The 15134-nt window shown below is 37.7% G+C and overlaps 1 protein-coding gene across 1 annotated transcript in view; it reads left to right on the top strand.

Moving 5' to 3' along the window:
• The window catches only part of LOC129764862 (uncharacterized), a 122144-nt gene that overhangs the window by 91272 nt on the left and 15738 nt on the right, over positions 1 to 15134 (top strand). The window contains exons 5-8 of the mRNA XM_055764411.1: positions 172 to 423; positions 7662 to 7742; positions 14269 to 14774; positions 14835 to 15134. Of these exons, the coding sequence (XP_055620386.1) occupies positions 172 to 423; positions 7662 to 7742; positions 14269 to 14774; positions 14835 to 15134 (1139 nt within the window). The remainder of the gene's footprint in view (positions 1 to 171; positions 424 to 7661; positions 7743 to 14268; positions 14775 to 14834) is intronic.

Below are 15134 nucleotides of genomic sequence, written 5' to 3'. Positions count from 1 at the left end.
CTGAGGAACGAACTTGAAATGCTTCATTAGGTTCACCATAAAACATGATGTTTAATGATATATTGATCTTAACAACTGAATTGTTAAACAAGGAATCATTTAATGTGGTTGTGATTCACACCTGTGACATACACTAATTATTTCATTTTTTTTCTCATTTCTCACCCACAGGTGTGAAGATGCCAATGTGTGCAGTTTCTGGTTCACAATTCCTGACACACACCGGTTGGACCGAGCTGAGGAACCCAATCGATACGGATGTGCCGTTCCGGCTGTTCCGCGATGAAGGGCGCATCTATTTACAGTGGCTTGGAGAACCAGACTTGCGGCAACGGATGCAGGGTCGTCTCATATTGGTGCATCTCATGTGTCGGGATATGACACCGCGGCTAGTGTTGAAAGACGGACGCACACGACCACTCGGTAAGTAACGTTTGTGTTCTAGCTAGGCATTCATTGACATACTCTGTCTACAATTGCAAGGAAAGTGAATCCTATCTATTAACGGTTAATTAAATTCTATAAACTACACCTTTCATAACAGCATCACACGATCCAATATCATGAATGAATAATAGTGCCAGCAATAAACATTTTATTACTGCATCACAGTTAACAAATTAGACCTCGACAACCCGCCGTCAATCATATCTCCGCTATTGATGGTAAGATCAAAGAGGAACCATGCCACTCACGATCGCCACTGTTTAGCTGCCCACAACCGGCGAAGGCTAACAGGGGGCGATGATGGGATAATAAAACTTATCCGATGAACAGTGATTCCATTCACAATTACCGTCATCCCTCTCGTAACCAGCCCTGAATTAGTTGTTTCTTGGACGCTGAATGACCATTCACGAGAGATCTCGCATATCATCGTTGTTATGATCCATTTAATCGACGCGAACGACTGTTAACTTGCGAATGAGCTAATCTTTGTGTATTAATCTTGAGGTTCGATTGTATATGATGCAGCCTCGGTTCGAGGTTCGTTATGACGTCAATCGAAATAAGAAATCCGATCTTATCGTTGGACAGTCCACTGGTATTCATTGTAATGAACTGATGACGATTTCACTCTTTATTTCGCGCCTTTTATCCCACTTTGTAAAAGAGCGTGACAAGGTGAAGAAGGGAATCTGTTCGTAAGTCTGATAGACAATACGGCTCTAATTAGGTGCTGATTTTGCATCAATAGGTCGGTTTATAGCATACTGATTAGATTTGATACTGTTCAGATTGGGCGAGCAATTAAATCAACAATGTGGCATAAATTAATGAGCGTAGTAAACTATAGTCACGCACAATTTTCTTCATCAAAAACAATAGAAATCATTAATACCTTCCCATAATTGTAATGTATGGTTTTCGAAAAAAAACTCATTTCGAGTTTGGGAAAATAGTTAATTATTGCTCTAATAATAGATAGAAAAACTGCATTGGGCGTGTAACAGTTTCTTCGTTGCACGAATGGCTCGGTGACACTATATTTTCATTCAAGGTCCATAACAGACTGCCACGGTAGCCTTTTTTGTCCATGTCACATACAGCGGTTAAATTATTACCGATTTTAATATTTGTTTATCATATTATATGATGATCATTTGGACATTTTTGTCATTTGTTGTGTGTCTTCTGCTCTGCACTTGATGAAGTCTAATGTCTATGATTTATAATAATTGGAAATTTTAATTTGATAACCTACTTAGCCTAAATTTCGAAAGTCCTCGTTTACTAATACTCTGATGAGAGTATATTCCAAAAGCGTAACGTTCTCGGAAACATTTCAAACGAGACCTCAATGCGTTCCTGGATGTACTCGCTGTACATACACCCCGACATGAAGTAGTCGATTTTCCTCATACTATCTCTTAACTATTTCGCAACAATCGAAGGTTTTTTTTGTAAAACCCCTTTTTTAAACCACGTTTTTGAAATTTTGGTATGAACACTATCCAAATAAATTAACCGACAATCATTTTTCAAAAAGAACTAATTGTTGTTAAACGCTGGTTAATGACAAATGGCCCTACTTCATCGGTTTATTAATTAATATTTACGAATGTGTGGTTACTGGAGAAAAAATAAACAAGAGAATCGTATGAAGATTCGGTGCAGTCAGGAACGACTGCGATTCCTACAATACAATCAACAGAAGCTGCGCAAGGAAGAATACATTCACTTGCGAGACGCTATCATGAGCAACGCCGACACAACCTTTACCATTGCCCGACCAAAACGGAATTTATGTCATGACGTTTCAGCACATATGTTCAAACAAAAAAAATGAAGTCTTTCATGAGCTTCATTATAACATTACGCGCATTCGGCCTCACACGTTGCTGGATGTACACAAGGGTGACAATTAAAAAGGTCATCTCGAATTTCAAAAAGTCACCCCATAAAAAATCCTAATCCAAAGCAGTCAAAGTATGAGTATTTTGAAAATCGAAAAATCACCCAAGCGAGTCAAGGAAATCGGGGTTTCCGAAAAAAAATTGTTGGTGCCAAATGTCTTCAAATTGCATGAAACGTCGAAATCTACTGTTATCTCGAGAATCTAGTTTTTGTCAAAAATCGATACTCTAGGACTTATGGTTTTGTACGTATGGTTTTGGGTGCCAATAAAAATAGTTATCTCGATTTTTCATTCGGATTTCACTTATTTCATTTACACAAACTAAATGACAGATCGTGCTTAAAATTAACATTCGGACGGCTGACAACTGTACCAACTTAAAATTAAAAAAAAAATCAGCGGGAAGATTTAAAATTAAAAATTCCCGGTATATATTTTACAGGCTAGTGAAATGTATCATATTCGGCATAACGAGATTGCACCATTTGGTAATGTGAATGTTGAAGAAAAAAGCATATCTTTTGGAAAACCAAACTCATTTATTTATTTCTTCATTTTTCATATGGAATTTATCAGAATTGTACCTGGCGATTATGACAATAAATGTAAATATTCATAAATTATTCAAATCTTTCCCCGGTAAAATATTTTAGGAGTATCTAAGAATTTGATAGAAGCCTATTGTAGGCATTTTTATACTGGCACATATTCTACAGAGTCGGTTGTTTGATTTTCAAATTCAGTGACAATACTGTATGCCGTCTTCTGGCATATTACGGGGTCTGATACATTCTCGGCTGCGACAGATTTTTCATTAGAATCACCTTCTAAAGACACGGAATGATTATTTTCTAATGAATTTTGATTATTGGCGTGGTATTGATCAGTTTTATTACCCTCCGAGACAGATAGTTTCAACGAACTCATTTCGTGTTTCAATTTCTCAACTTCATTACGGGCCTCATTCAACTCATTTTCCAATCTTGCAATAGTGTCCTTATCTTCAGTTTTTCTCCAAGATTATCGAGCAAATACTCGATTGCATTCTTAGGTCGATCAGAATATTACAGTTGATAAGTACTCTTGTAATGGCATCTAATACACCATTTCGATCTAGATATTTACGAAAATCCTCTTTAGACCCATCGATTGGCTCAAAACTTGACATGCTGTCAAATATTTGGAATAATGCAAAAACTTTACGATTCTTATCATTAAAACAGAAATCGGTGTGAACAAGCTATTTTTGCACTTCTCTATTGCTCTAGTAGACTCAGTATTAGACTTAAAACAAAGTTAATTGTCAATCGAGTTTCCGTTATTAGACGAATTTAATGCCAACTCGACAGGCCATTGGCAACCACTTCTCAGATTGCAGTGAAAAGTTGTGAGTGTAAAAATATTGGTCATTTAAGTAACTTTTCAAATTTATGACTCAAAAACTATAATACTATAATAAACTACAATGTCAAACTATGTAAACATAAATAATTTCCTTCTTTTTAGTCTTTAACCTACATTTTGTAGGTCATCAATGCATCGCAATATGGACACTACTACAGAAATGGAGTTTTCCTATCAACAACTTTTTCATGTTTTCTTTAAAAAATTACTACTAAAGTTTAGTAACATTTTTATGTGTAAACTAGCTGAAACTTCGTCCAGCCCAAATTTCATGTTCAACCATTCACGTTTACTTACTAAGCAAATTGTTGGCTGACAAAACTTCGGACCACCGTTCAGCAAACTCGTTTTTAGGTTATCTTTTAAGCTGTAATTTTTATTTGGTTTTATTATGTAGTTCATGTTTAATTTATAAATAATTTCGTTTTAGTCTTGCTTGTGTTACGTAATCTGCTGTCCAACGAAAAGGGCAAATATTCGTATTTCAACTGTATTTTGACTGTACTGCTTCCAATTATACGTCTAATACGTGCCTTTGTGATTTGTTGTTTTTCTGAGTGTTTACATGTTCGTATGTGTGAGTGAGTGTTTGACAATTGTGTGTTCATGATCTGTCAATCTATTGTTTCTTCGTCTGCAATGTCTTCAGTAACGGGTTCCTGTAACGCTAGATAACCCACTGCTGATCTGTGTTCGCAGCACGGACCACAAATGTCCGTGGGTCCAATCGCAGAACTTTTCATTGATTGATCTTCTAATCAGCTCTTTAAAATTACCTTCTACTATAAAATTCCTAGTACTTCTACCAAAACTCGTCATTACAATATCAGATTATTTTCAGAGACAATTCTCGTTCAAGATTTGTCAACCACTTGCAAATAACATGTTTCTCCGTTACATGGAATAAATGTTTGATACAGAAAATATGATAGAATAAAGACAGTCCTAAATCGGACAATTCCTGCCTCGAGTTTTGCTCTTATCCATTCCAATAGATCAATAGGTTTGAATAAATAAGTGGCAATGTATAAGCATCATCAAACATACGAGTGACTTGCAAATGTAAATGTAGTATTTGTAGCAATTGAATGAGTTTTTTTTTTCATTCTAATAAAATAGTTTTTTTCTACAACGAATATTTTCGATGTTACAGATTTTTGGTACAGATTTTTCGAAGAAAAAGTACAAATGGGAAAATTTTTTAACCCCTCTGGTACAGATAAAAATGTGGCAACACTGCTTGCAAAAATTGATGAGTTCTGTTTACGTTTTGTTTACTGCTGAGTTATAGCACTCAAACACACAAAGAAACCCTCGGTATTACGCACCCATCTCAAATGACAGAGACTTATGTAAAATGATGCAATCAATGTGCCGTATACGATATAATACGAAGAACCTGGGAAGATAACTTTCACAAATATTGTAACATTTAAAATTGTTGACAGCTCACATGTTTCGGTGGCGTTTTGAAGAAAAAATCAAAATAAAATAAGAAACCAGTTGTTTGGTCTCATCTTAGATCTTGGTCAGATTTTTTTTTTAAAAGTACATTCATGATTTATGCACATAAGTCAAACAAATTTGGTGATCAAATTTTTGTCCTTTTAAGGAACTGTTGATGCGACAGTGAAATATGTTTAGGAAAAGTATAAATGGTGAAAAAAAATCAGTTAAAATACATGCGAAAGTCAATAAAGCCATTTTGTGATAATAAAAACGAGTTTTCATTCTTCTAAGGGGTATATCGAAAATAAACTATAAACTTTTTTAATGCCCTTGTACATTGATGTGCAAACGAATGCAGTTGTGCTCACCTGTATTCAGTATCCTGATCTGTCAAGAGTCCACCAAGAATTTGTTTACGTGTGGATTTTTCACTCCTTTCGAAATGTCGCGTATGAAAAAGGAGACTCAAGTTCAAGTCTTGGATACATTATGGCGACAGAAGAGTATTACAATGAATAAAATGACAAAACGTTTTGGCATTTATCCGGCAAGTGTGAAATCCATCATCCCGAAATTCGAGGAACACTATCCATTCGATGATTTACCGGAAAGAGGAATAAAACCAGGACCTTCCAACTCCGATCTGGACCGGAAAGTAGTCAACCTCATCAATCGGAATAAATTGATGATAAACGTGATTTGGCGAAAAAAGCTGAGACAACGGTCGGAATGGTGCAGCGGAACAACCTGAAGACATTCAAAAAGCATAAAAATATCAAAACAATGTGCTGAATAAAAATCACGAGCGAAAACCAGAGCCCGGAAGCTGTATTATCGAATTGTGCATAAATTCAATGCGTACATTCTGATGGATGATGAGACTTACGTTGAAGAAGACTCAAGAACTCTTCCGGGGCCACAATTTTACACCACAGTCTAGGTGAAGATGTGAATGACCAATGAGAAGTCAATTCAAATGGAAACAACTAGGCAAAACTGCTTGTGTGGCAAGCAATCGCTCATGTAGATTGAAGTAGTCAAGTTTCAACACAAAAGAAACAATAAATGCCGAATTGTACTAATCAAAAGGTCCCTTTCACTATACAAGAAGCATAGCACCCTACCACCATTCTGCCGGATTTGGCTTCAGCCCACTATACCAAGACCACTCTAAAGTGGTTCAATCATTTTGTTGAGAAAGACATCAATCCGCTAAACTGCCCACAGTTCTATCCGGTCCGGAAATATTGGGCTGTTGTCAACTGAATCTTCAAGAAGGATGCTAATATCAATAATACCATGGCGAAATTCAAGAAAAACTGGAATGCTATGTCCAAGAAAGCCGATTGATTCACTGTACAAAACCTAATGAAATGCGTTAAATCGAAGGTCAGAGCATATTTCCAATAATCATTTTTAACTTATTTTTCTTCACACACTATAAGAAGACGGTTCATGAAACATTGCCGAATGGTTTCCTTGTTTGATTGTGAGTCACCAATAAAAATGGATTTTGAGATTAAAAATGTGTTTACAGCTTATTTTCGATATACTCCTTATATCTAAATAAACCGAGCACCACCGTATTGCAATCTGTTTAATCGTCGTTCCAACGCATAAAGAAAGCCAGTTATATTAGCTGGATTTGCAAACATAACATTTCCTGTTGACTAGCTCATCAGAATATAGTGCAGAAGTACAAGATCAATCAGAAAAAATAGGTCAAACAAAACCCGTGCAATAACAAGGTAATCATTGTAGGTAACTACAATAACAATATATTTAGATAAGGTGTTGAGGTAACCTCATCTATTGGCAGATGAAGGGCCGGGCCGACTGTGAACCGATTTATGTGAGAATGATACGTTCAGAAATGAGAGCAAAGGCAAGCCTATGCAAATGCAGTATGTATGCTATTCTGTGGGCGTTTCTGCTTGAAACGTAATCAATTTCACACCACAATCGGGATTGCATCCCGTTAATCTGTTACTCCGTAGTGCTCCCCAGAGCCGATCGTGATGCTTTCATTAGGAGGCAGCAATACATAATTTATCTACGGAACGCCTACAATGCTCGATCGATCTTTGCAGTCTATAGGTTCCGTCAATTCAAGTGCGCGTTTTTTTTGTTTATCTGCGTTCGACGCACGCCAACTTGAGGGAGTAATTGATTGCTTCTCCCTACCTGCGATCATTAATATGAATTACTGTTATTCAATTTAAGGAAATCAATAATTGATACCTCATAAATTGATTTAGTTTGTTATTAGCAACATGATGTATAGTCGTAGGTATACCTTCGATCGTATATTTACCTACCCAGAGGGTATAGATAACTCGATCAACCTTCCTTAACATTCTAAAACAACGATACAATGTAGAGCATTATTGTAGATTACAGTTTATTAGCTAATCTTTTTAACTTTTTCTTTGTATCTCTTTCTTTACAGATGATTTGAACCCCAATCAAAATATATTCACGCCTTGTATTGCGTTCCGCGTTGTGGGTACCCCAATCAAATACGTAAACAGTAAGTGTACATTTCGATTCATATTAGCTTAATAATTGTCCAAGCTGATAATTCTTCACATTATTCAATTTCGAATAATAGATCAAAATCATTCAATAATAATTCAATGCACACAATGCATTGTCATCAGTCATGCTTCCATGAACCGTCAACAAAGCCAGTGATAATAAAACTTCGTGAGACCCATGAGTCAAAACGTGAAGTGTTAATCGATGCAAATGACCCAGTGTTAGAGAAAACAAGAACTAATTTAGTTTCCATTATATAAACACACGAAAACAAATGAATTGGACACGTTACACACAAAGTAATCTCGTTTTATAGTAATTTCACTTTCAGTGTGAAAACTTCACACAGCTCGGCTGAGACCTCCCCCAGACCATTTCTCCATGCGACTTACCACCACTTAGTCTTCGAATGGCGCTACCCTGCCGTAAGAATACTAATATCAGATCGTGTCATTTGAATTATAAGTATGCTAATCGCGTGAGACCACAGTCTGCGGGAAGCGCCTTCAATGGGGACAAAATAAAGCCATCCTCTTTCTCCGTCCAACCGCTTCCTCATCTACATGTCTCATTTTCCCATGATAATTCTTTCTTGAATGGCCTTCGCAACCGCCGCCGCCGCCGCCAGGTGATGAGAGTTCCGCAGCAGATGACGTGTTTTACTGTATGTCGGCACCACTGTGCGGTGTAAAACGGAGATTCCACTGTCGGATGGGCTGTGGTTTGTTTGGTTACGTATCGCTTCCTTATCACCGTATTTTCGCCTTTTTCGCTGGTCCGATCGTAATGGACATCATATTCATCACGGTCGTCGCATCTTGGGTTGGAAAAAAAGTATTCCCATTACATTAGCCATTGCTGGCCATTCTGTGGGAATTTTAATTAGAAAAAAAATGTTATCAAACAATTATGAGTGGCGCAGTTATCTAACAAACATTTGCCGCATGGTGCGCATCACTTTCACTTTCGTTCGTTCAAGTAGCAGTATATCATCTCGATTGTCGAAAGAGTTACAACAATAAAAATACGTTTTGTACGGCGTTCATTCATTTCTTATTCGTTGAAACGTTTGAGATCAAGCCGACAGTAGTAACGATGGCGATCCTCGCTCAACCTGCCATATATTAGGTTTAGCTCGCTTCATAGAATGTATCTGATTACGCGAATGATTTGTTGATTTGATTATTTAATGACATTTATTCGCACGATGTTTAAATCAGAAAACTCATATTGGGCCTCTATAATTGAATACAGGAATAATTAAGTTCTTCATAGTAGATATTGTAAAGATTAATGTTTATTCAAACTGCTATAAGTTTGACTAAAGATAGAATACGAAAAAAAAACTAATTAAAGAAAAAAATATACATTTTGTTTTTAATTGTATCGGTAATACGGTTTTTATGCTTATTGCAAGACCATTATTTCAGCCTTACTTCTCACCACAGCCCATTTCTCGAACTATTTTCTGAACACGGTCCATCATCCTTTGCACCATCTGTTCTACCACTTGTTTCATAGAGACGAATGAACTCTCTGAGTTTAAAGTCTCTTTAATTCAATACCGTTACCGTTGTTTCATAGCCAATTTCCATTTTAAATCGAATTCCTTCTCTTCGCGTGTAGTCACATCCCTTTATTTCAGATTAATCTTCACAATCGACAATCGATGCCTGAATAAACTGAATTAATTTTTTATGCGACTGATGCATGCGCGTGAAAAAATCACGTACTTTCGAGACTATCACGTAAAAAAGATTGTCCCATCACTCGCACACGCTCTCGCAATTTTTTGACGGAGAACTACGTCTTTCGTTAAGGGTGCCAAATCAGAAAACAGGTCACGTTTTCATGAAATAAAGTTAACGTTAATAGCTATTTTTGCCGCGAACGGTTTTAGCGATTTATATACCAAACGAATCGGAAATTCCCTAAGATTTGTTTGATATGCTATACATTACAATCCCATAGTCTTTATATGGTTTAAATTGATTGGAATCATTCCCATTTCCTCATACATTTGTTCTGTCCATTTGTGTGTTTTCCCGAACAGAGCTATCAATAACGAGCATCTTATCGACGAGCAACGAAGGGGAAATCGTAAGAGTAAAGTATCCGTGAACAAAGGAAAATAAGAAGAACGAAGGGGAATATTTGCCTAGAGTATAAACAGTGGATCTCGCTGAGGCAAACTTTCATTCTTTGTGAGGAAATCGACTGAACAACATCGTTGTTGGGCGAGCTGGACAGCGAGGGATCGAATGCTTTTCTCAAGGCAATGAGGGTGGAGGAGTAATATGATGGATAAAGTAAAGTTTTCCAAGGGCTTTTTTGAAGGTTAGAGACGAATGAACTGGAGAAGTATTTTTGGAGATGTACCATTTTTCGTATTAAAAATCGGGTGTCATATTTTAAACAGTTAGTATTTTCCTGTTATTTTGGTATTCAAAACAAATTTAAATGCAGAGAGAGCAGAGGGAAATAGAAAACGTAGATTTGGTAATAGGAGTATGATATGTTGAAATACATGAATTAAATTTATGGTGCATTTTATTCATCAAGAGACTATGAGCCTTGCCGTATACACCCCACGAAGAAAACGAAATGAATGGCACGTTATTGAACTTTGTTTTACGAGTTAGTGAAGCGGCAAAGATAATGATGGGGCCTCGGGCAGAATGAACACTTTTTAAATAGAAATTATGAATGAAAATTAACTTCTCCGTATCCAATTAATGTTCAATGTGAATGGAAAACTTTGTTTCCTTCATATGGTAAAATAATCTCTTACAAAAATTGTATCTGAAGATAATTTTATATTATAATAAGTTTCAATGAGAATATCGGAAAGTGTATAGAAAATGGGTTACGTTAGGGTAAGAAAGACGTGCTTCAAGTGAATAAACAACACCAAGTAAAATTTTTCATTCAGATTTTAACAATTTGAAACTGCCTTCGGACCGGCTAATCTTATCTGGTGAGAGTAGTAAGCCTTGTTAAAAACTAATTTTATTTCCAGATGTCAACATTGTATCGTTGTCATCGCAGATACACTTCATTTCGTTTTCACCGTGAAGTGTATACGGAAATTAGGCCTTATAACAGTACTGTACAATGTTTCCCTCTCTTCGGGAACTGAACACAGGACGCAACAGAAACGAAAATATACAAAGAATCCATAATAGAAATTTTCGCTAAATTGAAATAAGAATACAACTATTAGTCAATTTTGAATATATTTGGCAACACTGTAAAAATTTTGGAAATCCCATTTTTGTATATTTATCTTTGTCAAATGTTTTCCTCATCAACCAATCAAGAGTCGAGTTGCAAGTGATCCGAACTGTTGCCGAACGACCGTTCGTTCACTAAAACCTACTAGTTCTTCTGAACAGTTCATGAACGGCTTGCCCATCTCTATTGCAAATACATGCAAATTGGGGCAACTTTTACTCTCACCGACATGTGTTCCCTAACACAGCCATTTAAGAATCCAAGGTACCTAGGAAAATTGGCATTGCAGAAACACATGCAAGCTGGATGAACTTTTGTGTTCACCGAAATGTGTTCCCTAACACAGCCATCAAAATCAAGGCGCCTTACATTACAAGACGTTTGTTCAAATTCTTTACTTACAGCCAATATGTTGAATACAATTGAATTCGGAAATTATTTCATTCAATCAATAATTGAATTAATGCAAACAAATGATTACTAAGCCAACGATAGGCCCACGTCAACCTTGCGGGCATAAATATAGCCCACTCATTTTTAGCACATGTTTTGTCATCCCGATTTACTACATTAAATGAGCCTAAAAATAACAGAAAATGTCATGACTCTCAAATACTGGTATACAATGGCGTAGCGTGACCGGGTGACACCCGGGGCGGGTCATTAGGGTGTCCCCCTCCAATCTTATCTGAACATTAAACTTATTTATTTTAATATCAGCTAGGGCTAACAAAAAATCACAAAATCTTCACGCGTTGGTCATTGGAACTGACAGTTTCAAAATAAAAGAATTAATAAAATATGGTTCATCTTTGGATGTCATAATGTGACTCAAAAAAATCTTATCAAATAAATATCATTGGGAACTGAAGCCGACACTGATATTGTACAAGTGCTTCCCGTTCAGTGCGCTTCCGCTCTCTTGTTGCGGTCTCAATGAATGCGCAGCCATAACGATACGGGGCTCAACGAATTAAATATATCTGCCCCATCGTTGACCGCAAATTTTTAATCAATTTCAAATCTGATAAGTCGCTTTACAAGATGCCACAGAAACGTACACGGTTAGAAACAGTTTCAAATTCACTGTAAGAATTGGAACCGATTTATGGACGTTATGGTGCCTAGAGGCACGGACGGAAACACGTTGGACGGTTGGACTTCTGGATAAAGTTTTTGTAACTGTTGAGAAATCCGTAAATTTAGCTCATTACATACTCCAAATGATGTCCCTATAAATTCCGTTTGGTATACATTTTATCAAATATATTTTTGCAATTTCAAACCTTCCAACTGAACATTTTTAAAATTTTTCTAAATTGATTCTACTGTCAGTGGTTTCAATTTCAAATTCGCGAGCTATCATTTAGTTTGTTGAGAATCTGTAGACGATTCTCCAGACTTTCCTTGACGTGATCAAAGAGTATCGCGAATTTTGAATTTTCGCGGGTTATGTATATTCCATTTTCGATTTTTTTGTGGTGTTATGTTGGTAGTCATCCTTCTCACTTATGATGACAGGTTCTATCATTTTGAATGTTCAGTTAATTCCTGGCAGCTGCTTTGCTTGCACGTATTTTGGCTCGTCTTAGATTTTTGCATATTCCAATTCGGCTCCCATTGGAATTTGAGCTTTGGTTTCCGCATCATAATCATAAACCCATGATTCGTGACAATTTATGACCTTTTGGAGCGAATTTGAGTTTTCGCGGATAGAGCCATATAGCCATATGACACAAGTCAATCGATATGTTTAGATGCTTAGCAATTCCGCTAGCGATGATTCGACGATTGGCCAATACTATTTTCTTCATTGCATCAAAGTTTTCGTCTGTTGTTGACGTGCTCGGGCGTCCGGTACCTTTTGTACCGCCGATAAACGCTTCACGCTCAACACTATCCTCGTACAGGGATCGGCATAGTCATAGTCAACTGAGGATAGTCAGCTGACTATCTGACTGACTATATCCGTATTCAGTCGGAAATGACATTCGGCTTCTTCATGCAGTTTCTCCGCCAAAACGACTAAACAGTCAATCGGACGTTTAGTCGCTATCTCCCTCTACCGACTCGACTATTCATTCTTCCCAGTCAATTTGTCTTCATTGCATTTTGAAGTGACTTCCCCCAAAACGAATTCGTTCCTCTCTCTCCCAAGTATCATTATGCAAGCATCGATGTTTAAGTTCAACGTGGTTTGACATACGCTACAGGTGAGCTAGATTTTTTATATCGTATACGAAAATTACTCACACGTATAAAATAGCGTGCAGTGAGTGTGCGCTTTTTACTAATACTAACGCGAGGACCTTTATAGCATACTTGATAAATGTCTTAGTTCGTTGGTTTGAGTTCACGACGGGTAGGCAATAAACCGTCCATTGATGGGGTAACTACTTTTTTGCGTCAGAAATCAAGTTTTCGTTCCTCTTTATATGGACGTAAAAATACGATTGCGTACGCGGGTATAAAATTAGTGTCAGGAGGAAATGGAAGTGTGGGCTGAAGTCAGAATGAAGAGGCAGATTTGTATTCATTAGTCGCGTCAGTTAAAATAACCACTGACTAGACTATTCCACCAATCATCCTCGCTAGTGAACGCTAGTCAATTCATTTTCTAGTTAAGTCACTTTTTGTTGACTACGACTGCCGAAACAGTTCTAGTCGAAGCGAAGCTACTGAGAGTAGAGTCGGTCTTCATTTTTCACCTTCGAAGATTTCGGGACCTGCCCTCGTAAGTCCTGATTGATGATGTTGGTGGCGATAATTCATTTTTTTAGTCTCAGATGCAGGTATTTTTGAGAACTTGGATAGTTTCGTGGTTTTGAAGATGTCTTTACTCTCACAAGAGACTCCTCCTGGTTTCGCTTGTTTGCTGCACTCGGTTTTAGATGAAATGTAACAGAGATGCTTGTCTGTTTGGAAGTTTGGAAGTGGTCACATTTGTGCACCGGGGAATCCCTTTGGCCAATTGACGATGTAACCTCGCTAACTGAATCACTGGATCACTGAAACTGGGTGCAGACTCGCTTCGGCGTCGACTACTGCGTCGGTGAGCTGTGGATCGATGACATATTGATGTCACTATAACCGATCACGGTGTTTTTTGGCATCTTCGGGTTCAAATTTTGTTCAGACTATGTTTTTTTTCATCTGGCACTTTGACTGGTGCTATGAACTTACTGCTCAAATTACAATTCATAAAAATAATGAAACTAATGATAAAAGAAATAAATTTAAAAAAAACAACTTGTTATTCATTTATTTTCACGCTAACCTAACAGATGTCACAGAAGTTAGTTTCTCGTCGGAAAATCACCACATCGATAGCGAGTCGGGTCTAAGTACAAAGGAGTACATAGTTATCGCAATCTGTAGCCTCTGCTTGGGATTGATTTACATCGCATCGGTATTCCTGTACATCCACATGAAGAAACGAAAACGCAACACGGATGACGACGACGCAAACACGATCAAGAACGATTACTCTTCCTACCAGCAGAACGATCAGGTTACATTCGGTGTTGGGTTGGGCTCCCAAGTCGGTCCATTTGGAGGACAGGCGAGGAAAAATAGTTTTATAGGACGTTCTGGAAGTCAAAGAACAACTCATCGGGGGATCTCGACAGCTCTGAATGTGGGTCTCCACGCTGAGGAGATGGGCATCGTCAAGAACAATCCGCTGTTGAAGCACTTTCCAAACTTGAGCGACAACTCGGGCTTCATCAGTGACAACTCGAATTCGGCATCTGAGTTTGAGGATGAGCGAACGGCTGACGCTGAAAAGAAGGTGATTTGTTGAATGATGTTGCGAATAACCCTTTATGTTGACAGATGAGATCGTTTTCAGATGCAAACCACCGCAAATGTTCACCAATCAAAAAACTATTCCGGGCATACCGATATGGATGGAGGACATCACCATCCACCGCAAGGACAGTACAGCAACCAGCAGCAGATGGGACATCACAGTCCCGAGGCAATGAACAATCCGAACTCCGATACCGAGTGTTTACCCGAGGAGAATGTGTCTATTGTCGAAGATGTCAGCAACGACGAGAAACTCCACAGCATGAAATCGATCGTAAACGGTACTATGCGGCGGAAACTTTATTTTAACCCCGCCTATTTCGAACCGCATCTTCTGGTG

The sequence above is a fragment of the Toxorhynchites rutilus genome, chromosome 2 (genome assembly GCF_029784135.1).
Source record: "Toxorhynchites rutilus septentrionalis strain SRP chromosome 2, ASM2978413v1, whole genome shotgun sequence".
Classification (NCBI taxonomy): Eukaryota; Metazoa; Arthropoda; class Insecta; order Diptera; family Culicidae; genus Toxorhynchites; species Toxorhynchites rutilus.
The sequence above is the reverse complement of the archived record's forward strand: the minus strand, read 5'-3'. Positions and strand labels throughout refer to the sequence as shown.